This window comes from Ostrea edulis, chromosome 2 (assembly GCF_947568905.1).
Source record: "Ostrea edulis chromosome 2, xbOstEdul1.1, whole genome shotgun sequence".
Lineage (NCBI taxonomy): Eukaryota > Metazoa > Mollusca > Bivalvia > Ostreida > Ostreidae > Ostrea > Ostrea edulis.
In genome coordinates this window covers 71209922-71226431 of record NC_079165.1, presented here as the reverse complement: position 1 = coordinate 71226431, position 16510 = coordinate 71209922, and the positions used below count along the sequence as shown (strand labels likewise).

The 16510-nt window shown below is 34.8% G+C and overlaps 1 protein-coding gene across 3 annotated transcripts in view; it reads left to right on the top strand.

The window, feature by feature from the left end:
- Positions 1-15598, top strand: part of LOC125679519 (nose resistant to fluoxetine protein 6-like) — a 41976-nt gene extending 26378 nt beyond the window's left edge. For 2 of the 3 annotated variants that reach the window (XM_048918794.2, XM_048918793.2), the window contains 5 exons: positions 1954-2082; positions 6812-6932; positions 8772-8961; positions 10924-11066; positions 14307-15598. In XM_048918794.2, coding sequence (XP_048774751.1) covers positions 1954-2082; positions 6812-6932; positions 8772-8961; positions 10924-11066; positions 14307-14471 — 748 coding nt within the window. In that variant the 3' untranslated portion in view covers positions 14472-15598. Of the gene's footprint in view, positions 1-1953; positions 2083-6811; positions 6933-8635; positions 8737-8771; positions 8962-10923; positions 11067-14306 lie in introns of those variants that run through there. The other variant, XM_056157147.1, reaches the window with a different exon arrangement.
- Positions 15599-16510: the final 912 nt, after the last annotated feature.

Here is a 16510-nt window from a genome sequence, read left to right as displayed (position 1 = left end):
TCTTGAGTCTTCATGGTTTGTTGACCAAAAAGTAAGTCACCGTGACCTACTTTTGGAATTTGACGGCTATATTTTAATATTTTCAGATACTATTTGACTTTTTTGACCCTGTGACGTTGACAATGGAGTTTGACCTACTTTTTGAAAACTTTAACCTTGCTAATAACTTTTGAACAATAAGTGATAGAGCTTTGATATTTCACATGAGTATTCCTTGTGACAAGACCTTTCCGTGGGTACCAACATTTTTGACCCTGTGACGTTGACAATGGAGTTTAACTTACTTTTTGAAAACTTTAACCTTGCTAATAACTTTTCTACAGTAAGAGGTAGAGCTTTGATATTTCACATGAGTATTCCTTGTTACAAGATCTTTCCGTTGGTATTGAACCTTTTGACCTTGACATTTGACCTACTTTAAATTTTTTTTTTACATTGGTCATAACTTCTAAATGGTAAATATTAGAGCTTTCATATTGTACATGAGCATTTCTGTTGACAAGATCTTTCTACTGGTACCAAGATATTTGCCCTTGTGACCTTGGCCATCTTCGGAATTGGCCATTATCGGGGGCATTTGTGTTTCACAAACACATCTTGTTTGTCTTAAAGGGACTGGTTCACGATTTTTGATAAAAGTATTTTTCATTTTTTATGTTAAACATTTAAAATATAACTCATTTAATGTTGACAGCCAAAATTTTGACCTTCTGAATGCAACAATAAAAGCAATATTTTAGCCTTAAATCTGTGTTATGTAAACAAAGACTCGAGTCATTTTATGTATACAAACAAACAAGTGAAATATTGATTTTGTATTATAAAGCATCTTAATTTTGCACAGTCAAAAACTTTTACTATTAGATAACACGTTTTACCCCAAAATTGCTTGAAATGTGAAAGATATAATAAATTTAGATCAAAATACATTTCTTTTGAAAATTTCGGAAACAATAACATACCACAATCTCTGTTTACAAAACAAATAATAAACTCTCTAAAATGAGCTTCTGTGATAATGTATAACCTTAATTTTTATTTGAAATCTTTTAAATACATTAAACAGTAGATTTTGATCATCAAAAGTGAAAAAGAAAATTTTGAGGAAAATCGTGAATCAGTCCTTTACACAATTTACATTTGTAAACAATATTACATATGACTTTGATAGTTCCATCTATAGTTACATGTGTGAAAATAGTACAGTATAGCACAGAAGCAGAAGAATTTGTTGTATTTCATGCATAGCATTGCCATTAGAATTTCATTATGTGTAGCTTTGTCTTTCGTTGTGGGTGCATGGGGTTATGTGATCTTGATCACTTTTTCTTTCATTCAATTTTTTGTCAATTTCGGGAATGAAACCATGAGTGCGTAAAGATCTGGTTTCAAGGGGAAAATGTAAAAGGTCCAGGGAACTGGAAGAGACTTTATAATGTCCTTGTAAACTACATGTAGATTATTTGTGCTTTTGTATCACTTGTTTGAATCAAATCTTTCAATACCTACATACATACCATGTTGCAAGGGGAATGTCCATGACTTCATTGCAGAATAATTTCATCAAGTTTCATCTATCACTCAATGTGCCCTTTCATTTTTGCCATAAAGTGACCTAATTATAATGAATTTTCTAGTTTGATATTTAAATGGTGGCAACATTATGATAGTCGATAGATTATATATGCTGATCTTGAAAATTCTTTTCAATTTGGTGAGATAGAGATAATTGTATAGATTTATACATTTATCATCATGAATCTATTATAGAATTATGGAGAATTAACGTAGATTCTCTATTATATGGAGTACTTTATATTGCAAAATGCCATTTTTTAAAGTCACATGTAGTATGCATATGTAAAGAAGATTTCAGTTAATTCAAATGGAGAGCCACACACTATTCTACGAGAAATAATATGGCCTCATGTACATCTACAATTTACTCTACAGTTCTAAATGGATTGGTGGGATAATTGGAACTACATTCCTCTTTGGTAGCTGGGTTGCCACAGGAATTATATCTAACTACTTCAAACTGCCAGCCTCTCAGCTTGAGCAATTAGCTGACCAACAATCAATGTGTGTATTGACCAGTAGCATAGTTATTTGAATATTATTCTATACTGTTCATAGCCTTATGAATAAGTACACCATTTCAACTCGTGGGATAAAGCAAATATCAAATCACATGATATAGATATCAATGCTCTTCTTCGGGTGCACTATTATGATTGGTAGTTGTCTGTCGTTGTCCTTTGTATGTTCAGATTTGAACATAATCAGTTTCTTCTCTGAGAACACTGGACATGACCATTCTTTTCATACAGCGTTGACATTTCAAGTATCAAAAAGCCTCATTCCTGACAATTATATTTGGGATCACTATGATTCAATGATCTTCCCAAACATAATTGCCAAGTAATTAGGCTTTATAAGATTATTCTGACCTCTGGCTGTATGATAAGACTGTCAATCGTTACATTCCAGCTATACTTGTATGAGGGGTTCTTTTTTTAATTATTTGGTATATTGACTTTTTTTTGGTTTTGGTAACTAAATTGTTAATTTTACTTGGGGCCTTAGGGATGGGGTCAAAAACTTAAAAAAAAACTTTGCAATCATTGAAAATCTTCTCCACTCTGACAGGAACATTTAGCGAACAATCTATGTATAAATTGGTCATGGTGAGCAAAGATGCATCTACCAGATATGTGAAATTCATCTGGGGTCAGGGTTCTAATATAATGGTGTGCTTTATGCTTGCTACAGTGAATGTGCATTATTTTAGAAGTCTCCAAAATGAAGTTAGGAGACTTATTGTTTTTGCTCTGTTCTTATTCTATTTCCGCTTCTTTCTCGTGCCAAAAAATGTTCGACACCATTCTCCATAACCCTTGGATGAAAGTAGTAGATATTCAAGGATATGATAGGCCAATGTATTTAGTGCTGAAATGTTTTTGTTTCAGATTGAAGGGGTTAGGGTACATTTTGTGGGGATCAAATATATATGGGGAAATTCAAGATATAACTTGACAAATATGATAGAGTCCTTAGGTCTTTAGAAATGAAAAGAGAATGGCAGGGCCTACAAACTAGTATCAAAGTCAAGGAACTAAAGTGACTTTGACCTCTGACCCTGAACATAAAAACTGGTATAACTTTAGAACTGGGACTAATAGGGACATGGGATCACCAGAAATGATGAGAGGATGATAGGACTTACAAAATAGTATCAAGGTCAAGTAACTCCAGTCACCTTGACCTCTAAATTGGAACATATAACTGATATTTCTTCCATTCCAGGTCTGATAGAGACATGGGATCTTCTGAAAGGATGATAGGATCTACAAATTAGTATCAAGGTCAAATGACCCCAGTGGCCTTGACCTCTGACCTTGATCATAAAACTCATATTACTAGTACCCTGTATCTTCAGTGGCCCTGACCTTTGACCTTGATCATAAAAACTCATATTACTTTAGAAATTACTGGAAATGTAACTGATAGAGTTATGAAATCTTCAGAAATAATAAAAGAATGTTGTGACTACAAACTAGTATAAGGGTCAAGTGACTCAAGTGACCTTGATCATGATCATAAAAACTGGTATGACATTAGAATTGGGACTTAAAGGAACATGGGATCTTCAGAAATGATGAGAGGGTGTTGGGACCTACAACCTAGGATCAAGGTCAAGTGATGCCAGTTGTACTAAAGAAAACAAAGGGATTTTTTTGAAAATTTTCTAAACCAAGGTCTTTGTGATCTAATTTTTTTAAAAATGAAATTAGAATTGATACAGATTTCATGCAATGGAGGTTTTAATGGGGGGAAAATAGTTGTACTCAGAAAAAGCCCACTTTTATGCAGCCAGTACTTCGTTTGGGAAACTTTGTAATCGGCAGATTTGTTTCTTAACTCTTGGACATCAAACATTGAAACTGATTATATAGTAATAATAAGAGGAGAAATCTTTACCAAAGTTGTGAAGTTCATGGCTCCTGGGTCTGGGGTTCTGGTACGAGGGTGGATCTTCCTGGGTCTGGGGTTCTGGTACGAGGGTGGATCTTCCTGGGTCTGGGGTTCTGGTATAAGGATGGGACTTCCTGGGTCTGGGGTTCTGGTACGAGGGTGGGACTTCCTGGGTCAGGGGTTCTGGTACGAGGGTGGGACTTCCTGGGTCAGGGGTTCTGGTATAAGGATGGGACTTCCTGGGTCAGGGGTTCTGGAATAAGGGTGGATCTTCCTGGGTCAGGGGTTCTGGTATAAGGATGGGACTTCCTGGGTCTGGGGTTCTGGTATAAGGATGGGACTTCCTGGGTCAGGGGTTCTGGTATAAGGATGGGACTTCCTGGGTCTGGGGTTCTGGTATAAGGATGGGACTTCCTGGGTCTGGGGTTCTGGTATAAGGATGGGACTTCCTGGGTCTGGGGTTCTGGTATAAGGATGGGACTTCCTGGGTCTGGGGTTCTGGTATAAGGATGGGACTTCCTGGGTCTGGGGTTCTGGTATGAGAGTGGGACTTCCTGGGTCAGGGGTTCTGGTATAAGGATGGGACTTCCTGGGTCTGGGGTTCTGGTATAAGGATGGGACTTCCTGGGTCTGGGGTTCTGGTATAAGGATGGGACTTCCTGGGTCAGGGGTTCTGGTATAAGGATGGGACCTCCTGGGTCGGGTTTTGGTATGAGGGTGGGGCCTCCTGGGTTGGGTTTTGGTATGAGGGTAGGGCTTTATGGATCATGTAGTGAAAACGCATCATTTCAATCTATGAAATCTTCATGATTATTAGGCATTGATCAATGAAGGAAAAGAAGTCTTTACTAAAATTGTAAAACTCATGGCTCCTAATGCAATTCTTGAAAATTGCCTTCTTTACTCTGAGACATCTAGCAGACAAAGTTATTGTGTAGTCATGATGAGCAGGAATGCTTTTACATCAAAATTGTGAAATCCCTGGTCCCTTTGGCAGGGGTTCTAGTGCTAGTACAAAGTACATTGTAATGATGAAGAGAGAAGCTCCTGTCAAAAATTGTGAAATTCATTGCCGCCTTGATCAGGAGATCTAGCACTAGGGTCAAAATGTTAGATGTCAACTTGGACATAAAAACTTTAATTCTGAATGAAGACAAATAAATCTGAGATTGAAAAAAGCAACCTCCAATTGAATTTTATTTATTTCCATACAATAATGTTTTGGTCATTGTTTCTGTATAATTCTTATGTCAAAATTACAACAAAAGTTTGCAAGATATCGGACTTTTAATGTGTCAGTGGTGAGTTTTATACACTGTAGAGCTGTTTTACTCACAATCTGCAAATATGACTTTGGCAGCTAATGCCCCTTTAAAATTGATGTAATCTGTCAAAATCTTCTTTACTCAGTGACATCTAGCAGACATACTGTATATAGCCATAATGAGCAGGGATACCGGATATATGAAAATCATGACCTCTAGGTCTGGGGTTTTGATGCTAGGGCAGGGCATTATATCTCATAGAGATAAAATGCAGTCTTTGGAAATCTTCAGTCTTCTTTACCCAGACTACACCTAGAAGGAAAAGATATGCATGGTTTTGAAGGACATGAATTCCTGTGCCAAAACTGTTTGATTCCTATCTCCGGGGCCAGTGGACTGGCTTGGTCCTGTCCTTATGGGTATATTGTGAAAATGCTTCTAAAACTGTATACACAGTTATAAAAAGCATGTATCTGTGTACCATTTGTGAAATTCTCTACCCCTGGTCAAGGAATGCAATCTTTAGGGTGGGGCCCAAATGGGTGTACAGTGAAAATCTATTTAATCTTCAAAAATCTTTTTACTTTATTGTGATGTGAAGAAATACTATGTGTGCAAAGATACAAAAATCATGTCGTCATCTGCCAAAATCGCGTAATTCCCTACCCCTGTGCCAGGGACTCGGGCCTTAATTTAGGGAGGGGTCTAAATCGGGCATGTAGTGAAAATGCATTTAAAGTGCCTCACTACATCCAGAAATAGTTTCTCAAATCAGTATGAATTTATTTAATCATAAAAGAAATGATAATATATAATAAGTATATATTTGCCAAAAAGGCAGAAAATATGCAAATTTGTATAAAAACATGATTTTCCAAAAAATTATTTCAACACATATGAACAAAAGACTCTGGCGGATTTGAACTCAAGATCTGCGGTTCACCAGCCCAATGCTTTAACCACTGAGTTACAATGATAGACAAACAAATCGATCCATACAAATACTTTCACAAAACATTTAAATCGCCATCTTGTGACGCAGTGTCATAAAGAGTATAAGCTTTAGTGTAGTGAGCTACCTTAAGTTTTAAAAATCATCTTATTTACTATGCACTAAGAACATGACTATCCCTCTACCAAAATTGTGAAATTCTTACCCCTGGGTCAGGGATTCAGACTCTAGGATAGAGCTATATAGGTAAAAGGGGGGTGATACATTTTATCTACTAAATTCCTCTTATTTTTTACTTTGGTACATTGCAATAAAATGGACTATTGTGACAAAATATTCTATGTGCATGTCATTGCAATGTTATGAAGAGTTTGAAGGCTGCTACCAAAATTACAGAGCACTTATAAGGCTTGAGGGAGTGACAATTATTTAGGGAAAATACATTAGATTGATTTTTTAAAATCTGAACATTGAAATCTAAGGACAAAGATAATTTACATGTATTTTCATCTTTTAAAACATAATTAACAATTGATTGAGTTGTCCATTAAAGAGTTGTGTGTGTTATTAAGTCCACAATTAAGGCTCTGGTGTAACATGGTTTGTTTTCATGTTTCAGGGGTACTCACTACTTCAATGAATACTACATCAAACCCTACTGCAGAATAGGGCCCTACCTAATGGGAATATTGTTTGGATATTTGTTGTACAAAACAGACTGCAAGCTGAAAATGAATAAGGTATGTACAGTGTATATGATTGCGTCATTGGTTTGCACACATGTACACAGTGTAATCTTCTCTGCACACAGTCGAGAGACGTATACAAATGAATGTATATTTAGATGGTGTAAAGAAGATTCAAAATGTTGGCAAAAGTATCAGCCTGCAGTTTTGACATATTGATTTTTGTGAATTAATTTTATGCATATATATTCTACCCGAATGATTTACATGTATGTAGTTGTGTATAGAATTATGTATTAGGTCCAGTAAATCTCCGAGATGACAACATTTTTAGGTCACCCGAGTAAACTCAGGTGACCTATTGCAATTGGTTTTCATCCATCGTCGTGCGTTAACAATTGAACATTTTTAACTTCTTCTTAATAACTACCAGTCCAATTCTTTTCAAATTTGGTATGAAGCATCATTGGGACAAGGGGGATGTAAATTGTAAATTTCAAGATTCCTGCACCCCTGGGGCCTATGGGGCAGGGCAAAAACTGCCCAAAAATGACAAATTTTCAAAAATCTTCTTCTCAAGAACCACACACATGTAAGAAAAACTAAATGCATAGTGATGTAGAGCAGGAAGCCCTCTACCAAAATTGTAAATTTCATGATCCCCGGGGTAGGGGTTTTGACCCCAGGGTGGGGCCAAACTTCTTATATAGTGTTTATGTGTAAAACACTTCAATAACATTTTCTTTACTGCTTTTGATACTAAATTGAAACTAAATGGATAGAGCAGGTAGTCTTACCAAAATTGTAAATTTGATTTTCCCCAGAGTAAGGGTTTTGACCCCAGGGTGGGGCCAAACTTTGTATATATAGTATTTATGTGTAAGTTTGCTGATACTGTATAAAATCTAAATGCATACTTAGGAATAGCAGAAAAGGATGTACAAAAAATGGTGAATTTCACAACCCAGGGTTATGACTTTAGGATGAGTCTAAATTAGTAATATATTTTGATGTTTTAATGTTGATACATGTATTATTTAAAGCCTTTCATCAGTGTATGCACTTTTGAGGGCAGTGAAGTTTTAAGAACACATCTTGTTTCATACTGTTGCTGAACATTAGAATTTACCTTAGATATTCAGAACAGGAATTTTTTTCTAGATTTCATAGCCCATGGAAGTAGTGATACTTTTTCACTAGTATTCAGGTGACTGATAAGTCCTGTGGGCCTCTTGGTGGTAAAATATGTGGATATAACAGAGAAAAAATTTGCACATTTGATTGACATTTGATATTTGGTTCATGAAAATAAATGATAGTTTGTGGGTTTATTCTATCTGATATTTCTAACCAGCACTGAATCGCTCACTTTGAATATAAAAAAGCTGCACAGGGTACATGTTCATGTATGCTGATTTGTTCATGCTAGCCAGATCTGTAGCTTTAATTCAGTAAAAAAAATAAAATTCTGTCATATTGAAATTATATGCATACATAAATCCATCATTGTGTACTCACTGAACGCATTTGGCATGCATTAACTATGACATACATGAACCTCAGTACCATCCCTACTCCTCTGAGCATTATATGATACAAGGCTTACCTGTCAAAATTAATAATTTTAATATCTTAACTGATGAAAAATTGTGCAAACATTATCAACATTTTTTTTGCTAGGTCATGAAATTTTGTAAGAAGTTGTAAATACATGTATCAGTCTATGCTGATATTGATTTATTTATTGTTTTGAACAGGTGCTGAATGTATTTATATGGATGTATCTGTATGTTAATACTGATTTATTTATCATTTTGAACAGGTGCTGAATGTATTTATATGGATGTATCTGATCTGTTAATACAGTACTGATTTATTTATTGTTTTGAACAGGTGCTGAATGTATTTATATGGATGGTGGCTATAACACTAGGCTGTTTAATAGTGTATGGTTTATATGACGATATCAATGGCACTGTACACTTGTCACAGAATGTGAAAGACTTGTACAATACAACACACAGGACGGTGTGGGGAGCCTGTGTAGGCTGGGTAGTGTTTGCCTGTGCCACTGGAAATGGAGGTTAGTTAAATGTTTTTCAGCTTTTTGTGTGTTATTTATATTTGTCGGGCAAATATCTTCATAAAATTTCTATCAGTCTGAAGTGGCACACACACGAGCGCTCACACACACAATAATTATAGTGTATCGATTCAAGAGTTTCTTTTTCCTTGTAAGCATGATTTACCATTGCCACTAAGCATGTGTACATTGTTTATTTAAAATCAATTGATAAACATTAATTTTCTGATATTGAGAATATACTTCTTTTTGATTTGAGTATTGTCAATGTGTGAAAAGTAATTTTGAGTTCTTCTGTTCCGTGTTGTGTTTTATGATTTACATGTACCTAGGTCACATGCTTTGGCAATTTTTTAAGGCATGATTACGTCTAGTTTAGCTAATATTCAGACAATTTTGTTCTTTCATCTCACATACCGATATTGGTTTTAATGCCAAAAGTTTTTCAAAAAGATGGATTTCAATGAAATATATAGATTTAGGCCAAGTGAAAATATAAGAATTGACATTACTTTTGGCATCATATGTTCATGAGTGTATGTTAATGTAATGAAAAGAGTTTATTGTAAATGGGGATGTTTTTTACAGACTAAGCTGGAAACATTATTTTATAAATATTTAATAAAACAAGAAAACCCTGTATCAGGTCTCAGGAACTGGACCGACTTCAGGATCAGAAATGTGATTTGCTAGATGTTACGTATAGCCATCATTATTGGATTTACCAAAGTCGCCATTCATTCCAATGGCAATATTTGTAAGGATGAATCATGATGTCATAACTTTCAGTAGTTGATATGTCTTTGACCAGTTTTTCATTTTGTTGATTTTCAAAAATTCAATCTTTTATCATTTAGGCTACCGTTAATGATATCAACATTTTTAGAAAGGATCTCCAAATTCATATCATACATGTACGTAGCCTTTGCAGGTGAATTTTACAATAAAGGGAACAAGAATCACCCCTCTCTTGCAAACATTTCCTCAAATCCGGTACTTGAGTAGAATCAAAGTCCATTTTTATAGGTGACACAACAATAAACCAGAAATCTGAAAAGATGATGCATAAACAATTTACACAATAGTGACTACAATACAGAATAAGCATGGAACAGAAGAACTTCAAAATTTACACAATAGTGACTAAAATACAGAATATAAGCATGGAACGAAAGAACGTCAAAATTTACACAATAGTGACTAAAATACAGAATATAAGCATGGAACAGAAGAACTTCAAAATTTACACAATAGTGACTAAAATACAGAATATAAGCATGGAACAGAAGAACTTCAAAATTTACACAATAGTGACTAAAATACAGAATATAAGCATGGAACGAAAGAACGTCAAAATTTACACAATAGTGACTAAAATACAGAATATAAGCATGGAACAGAAGAACTTCAAAATTTACACAATAGTGACTACAATACAGAATATAAGCATGGAACAGAAGAACTTCAAAATTTACACAATAGTGACTAAAATACAGAATAAGCATGGAACGGAAGAACTTCACAATCTCCTGATCAGTGATATACAGTAATTTCGCTATATCCGTGTTCGCTATATTCGAGTTTTACTGTATATCTTATTGTCTCTCCAAATGTGAGTGTCACACTCTATGTCTACTGTTCATAACTTTTTATGTAACAGCAAGAAATTCATAAATTTGCAACACACTTGACCACTGACTAGGTTTAAGAATAACTTTGCCTTGTCAAACTTTTCAAGGACAATGAACCTTATTTTCAACTTGCGACTTTTACTTTTGATCCTCTTTTCAAAAGCTTGATCATAATATGTATTGATAACAACAGTTCAAACTTCGGCATTAAGCTTTGATGTGGTTGTAGTTTCAATGCTTCATCTAATGTAACAAATCTAGTCAGAAATTAAGTCTGTGCACAGCAAGTCAGAAAAAGTAATAAAGAAACAAAACTGTTTTCTCTTTTCAGGATTTATCAACACATTGCTGTCCTGGAGTTTCTTCACACCCCTAGCACGCCTGACATACTTTGCATACCTTGTACATCCGATCCTTATATACGGATACTACTACAGTCTCAGAACTCCACTGTACATTGATGACCTTACCGTGGTATGCATTATCCCCTAGCCATCAGGATAGGGTGGCTTAAAAGTTTGACTAGATTTGACCACTGGTCAAGCATATATACAAGGAGAAAAATACTGTTTAATATGGCACATATAGTTTAATCTATCAACCCTTTAGAGTATCAAGTTTAGAGTAATGAACATGTGCTCCATCATATATCATAAACTACATGATCATTTATTTTCCTTTATAACTCACCTGAGCCGAAGGCTCAAGTGAGCTTTTCTGATCACATTTATCTGTCTGTCCGTCTGTAAACATTTTATATTTTCAACTTCTTCTCAAGAACCACAGGGCCAATTTCAACCAAACTTGCCACAAAACATCCTTGGGTGAAGGGCTTTCAAGTTTGTTCAAATAATGGGCCATGTCCCTTTCAAAGGGGAGATAATCACAAAAATGCAAAAATAGGGTGGGGTCATTTAAAAATCTTCTTCTTAAGAATCACTGGGTCAGAAAAGCTGAAATTTACATGAAAGCTTCCGGACATAGTGCAGATTCAATTTTGTTAAAATCGTGGTGCCCGGGGGTTGGATGGCGCCACAATAGGGGATCAAAGTTTTACATACAAATATATAGGGAAAATCTTTAAAAAATTTCTTTTCAAAAACTACTGGGCCAGGAAATTTGAAATTTACATGAAAACTTCCTGACATAGTGCAGATTCAAGTTTGTTAGAATCATGGCCCCCAGGGTAAGATGAGGCGCTAGGGGATAAATTTTTACATACAAATATATAGGGAAAATCATTAAAAATCTTCTGAAAAATCACTGGGCTAGAAAAGTTTACATTCACATGAAAGCTTCCTGACCTAGTCCAGATTCAATTTTGAAAAAATCATGGCCCCCGGGAATAGGTTGGGGTCACAATGGGGATAAAAGTTTTACATACGAATATATAGGGAAAATATTTAAATATTAGCCAAGGTGACTCAGTTGAGCGATGTGGCCCATGGGCCTCTTGTATTTTCAACTTCTTCTCAAGAACCACCTGGCCAATTTCAACCAAGCTTGCCACAAAGCATCCTTGAGTGAAGGACTTTCAAGTTTGTTCAAATAAAGGGCCATGTCCCATTCAAAGGGGAGATAATCATAAAAATGCAAAAATAGGGTGGGGTCATTTAAAAATCTTCTTCTTAAGAACCACAGGGCCAGAAAAGCTGAAATTTACATGAAAGCTTCCGGACATAGTGCAGATTCAAGATTGCTAAAATCATGGACCCCGGGGGTTGGATGGCGCCACAATAGGGGATCAAAGTTTTACATACAAATATATAGGAAAAATCTTTTAAAATCTTCTCAAGAACCACTGAGCCAGAAAAGCTGAAATTTACGTGAAAGCTTCCTGACATAGTGCAGATTCAACTTTATTAAAAGCATGGTCCCCAGGGGTTGGATGGGGTCACAATAGGGGATCAAAGTTTTACATATAAATATATTAAAAATCTTCTTCTGGAAAATCGCTGAGCCAGAAAAGTTTACATCCACATGAAAGCTTCCTGACATAGTCCACATTCCAATTTTGAAAAAATCATGGTCCCCGGGAGTAGGTTGGGGCCACAAGAGGGATCAAAGTTTTACATGAGAATATATAGGAAAAATCTTTAAATATGAGCCAAGGTGACTAAGGTGAGCGATGTGGCCCATGGGTCTCTTGTTCTGGTATTATAGTATGGTGTAGTACACGCCATGCCTGTATCTGCCATTCAGCACCTTGTGGATCAGGTAAAAACGGTACTTGAAATCTTGGATCTTGAAACTTGGTAAATATGTGCCCAATAAATAGAGGAAGACACCAATTGTTGTTCAAGGTCATAAAACAAAGGGTCTGGTAAAACATTGTTTATGGCTAGGATTATCAAACTTGGTACACATGTTTCCAATGACAATAGGAAGAAACCTATTGTTTTTTAAGTCAAAGGTTAAGGTCAAACTTACAAAGGTAATTTTGTAGACCCAAAACATGATAGAAACGGTATTATGAGGACTAGGATAATCGAACTTAATACACATATTCAGTCATCATAGACGTCTGATGGATTGTATTATGAAATCGTGTAGAGAAGTGTTTTTGTGTGCCTGCATGTGTCAGGCAATTATATCACTTGGGTTTGAATTGACTAACTATTAGCTATTAAAGAGTAATTTAATAGTAAATTCGAACCCTAGTGATGTAATTTCCTGTGGCCTGTCTGTTATCTGTCTGTCCATCCATCAGCACCTAGTAAATAGAATAAAAAAGTACTAATAATGATAGAATATTCAAACCTGGTACATGTGTTGCCAGCAGTGAGAGCAAGATTCCTCTTATTTCTCAAAGGTGAAGGCCATGAAGGAAAAACTTATAAGACTAGGATGAACAAATTTGGTGTTCATGTTCCCTATTGTGTTGATGCCAAGTATATTTTCAGAGTAACTATCTTGCTTCTGAAGTTATACTTATTAATCCGCTATGGGCGGAGCTGAAGGAGACGACTTGTCTGCACTCTGTTTGAGGATGCATATTATGTAGAGTTGCTTGATTGACAATAAAGACATCTTTGTTTGCAGATGATCCTTGACATGTTTTGAATATTTGAATAAAACATTTTTTAAAAAATTCAAAAAGCAATACAATTGAAATTTCAAGGGGCTGCACACAGAATATTACACAGACTTGGGACCAGTAGGGGATGTGTATTGCAGTACTTGCTGAATGCTTGTTTTGAGCGGAATCTTTTTTCAATTTGATATTAAAAAAACCCATCCTGGAACTAACATTGTACTGATACTTTCAGATATTAGAGAAAGTGTTTGTGTTGAAAGGAAACTGTTGATTCTTGTTTAGATTACTGATGTATTTTGCATGGGGGTAATTTACAGTATAAGCATTGATCTTGTTTATTATTTTTTTGTCACCTGTAATTCAAAACATCTATCCTGAGGAGGCCTGGGACAATTTCCAGTGTTGGTGTTGACAGAGAGAGAGAGATTATTAAATTGTATCTTATTTCATTTACATTTGGCAATAGTATGACAAAATCCATAGAAAAATGAATAGGGATGTATGTGTTGCTAATTGACTTGTATGTGTCTCACAAGTTCAGTAGCTAATTGTATTTACGGATTAATTCAACTAAAGTATGAAATTCCTAAAAAAAAGAGAGGAAAGTCTAGTAAAAAAGAAATATTTGTTGACAATTTTTCTGTTGATATTTATAGATGTTTGTTTGATTTCTACAGGCTGTTGTCTTCACAGCGCTGATGGTGTTCACATACATGGCTGCCTTTGTGCTGTCCCTTGCCTTTGAGGCTCCAATGCTGGGTCTGGAGAAAATCATGTTCAATCGGGGCACACCAATCGATAAAATAAATGCTGCACCTAAATCTAACCACAATGAGCAGTAGTTATATTTTAATTGAAATTTACTTTTGTGTGTTTTAGATCTTTTAGACAGTATAATAGTATATGCTTCCTTTTATATGATTATTTTTTATAAATGATATGCTCATTGGACATAGATATCAACTGCAAGTATTGAAGAAATATGTACAATCATACATGTATTTCTGCAATTGTTTTTGTAGAAACAAAAAACATGTCATCTCAAAATTACGGTTGCAGGATGATTTTGTACATCTTCATTACCAGAAATTAATTAATGGGTTACTAGTTGTTAGTCAGTACCCATGTGTATATTTTTAAACATTCCTATTTTTTGCATATACAATATGTACATGTAGTAATGTGCATGACATTTGATATACCGGTCGTTTTTTAGGTCTGAAATTCTTTGTGATACAAAATATAAACTGCAAGAGCACGATTCCTATCTATAGATATAATATATATATATATATATATATATATATATGTATATACTTGTTCTGATTCGTATATCGAAATATATATGTATGTATGTATATATATATATATATATATATATATATATGTTTTGATTTGTGCCAAATTATTGATGAACTTTTTATTATATATTTTCCTCTAGGTTGGTAGAGAGTAGACACATTGTTGATTTTGTGATATAAGCAGATATACATCGCACTGAGTAAATTTGCATCATGTACATATATCTTCGCTATCCAGGATCTTGGCATATACATGCAGATTATTTCTTCATAGATTTATCATTGAGACAGATATATATTTCTTGATGTATTTCAGTATCAGTTTACAGCATAATAAATGTGACCTCTTTTCAAAGATATAACTGTAGAAGATATTGTTGTAATAGATGTATTACTACAGAGAAAATATAAAAAAAAAAAAAAAAGCCATTTTGTCAGCAATATTCTAGTTGTTATGCATAACTAAGCATTTCGTATGTCTCGCTACTTCCTGATGACCGTTTACTTGGTTTGTGTATCATCTGGACATTTAGATACATCGATGACATTTTATCTATTAACTATTCATTTATCTATTAACTATTCATTTATCTGTTAACTATTCATTTTCGTTTGTATGTTGATTTGATATATCCTAGTGAACTTGAAATAAAAGACACCACAATCTTTCACGTATTTCGATGTTTTGCTGTCAGAACATAGACATTAATGGCTTTTATGACAATCGTATATGATAGCCATTTCCTCATGAATACATTGCAGATGTGAACCATGAGGCTATGAATCTTGATAAATATAGTATATCTATTTTAACAGTTGGGAACTGATTGATTTGATATAACGACCATAGAATTCGCAAAATGCTGACTTGAAAATAGACCGTTGAAACCCCTGAAACATCAATTTATTTGTCAGTAGCCTGCCTAGATATAAGCAGAACAAGCTCTTGTGTATCCAATCAGTTGAGAGACTACATAAGCACCAAATGCAGGTGATAATGGAATATTGCTACATAAATTAATATGGAAAACTGACGATGGAGAAGCTGAATTCATCCCGTTTGTCATAAAGTTGAGTTGTTAGTTTGCCGTTAACACCTATGTTTAATAAAATATCTAAGTATGAAGCAGGTGTGGAAGATGCTGTGATGTCTTATTTCAAGTGGACTGGGATATATCGAATCGACATATGAATGAATGGTACGCAAACGATCGTTTCCCTTATTAGTAACAAAGAGGCTTACTGGGCCATCAGAAAAACTTAATATCAAATATGTTTCATTTATCTAACCATCGTGAAATAGCGAAATATTTCCAAAAGAGCGAAAAAATAATTAATAAAAATTAAAAAAAAAAAAAAAAATGTCGACAGATCTAAATGTCAAGTTGAGAGCCACAGCAAGAGATTTTTTTTTTCCATGTAGAAGTTTTTGAGTAAATTCTGCCTTACAAGAATATAAAACAGGTCAGTTGATAAAAGAGCACAATTCATGCCTATGGAAATTGCATTTCTTTCGAAAAATTTTCACACATATGGAGACGTCACCAAGACCGGTGAAGGGCTTCAAATTTTGGCCTTTG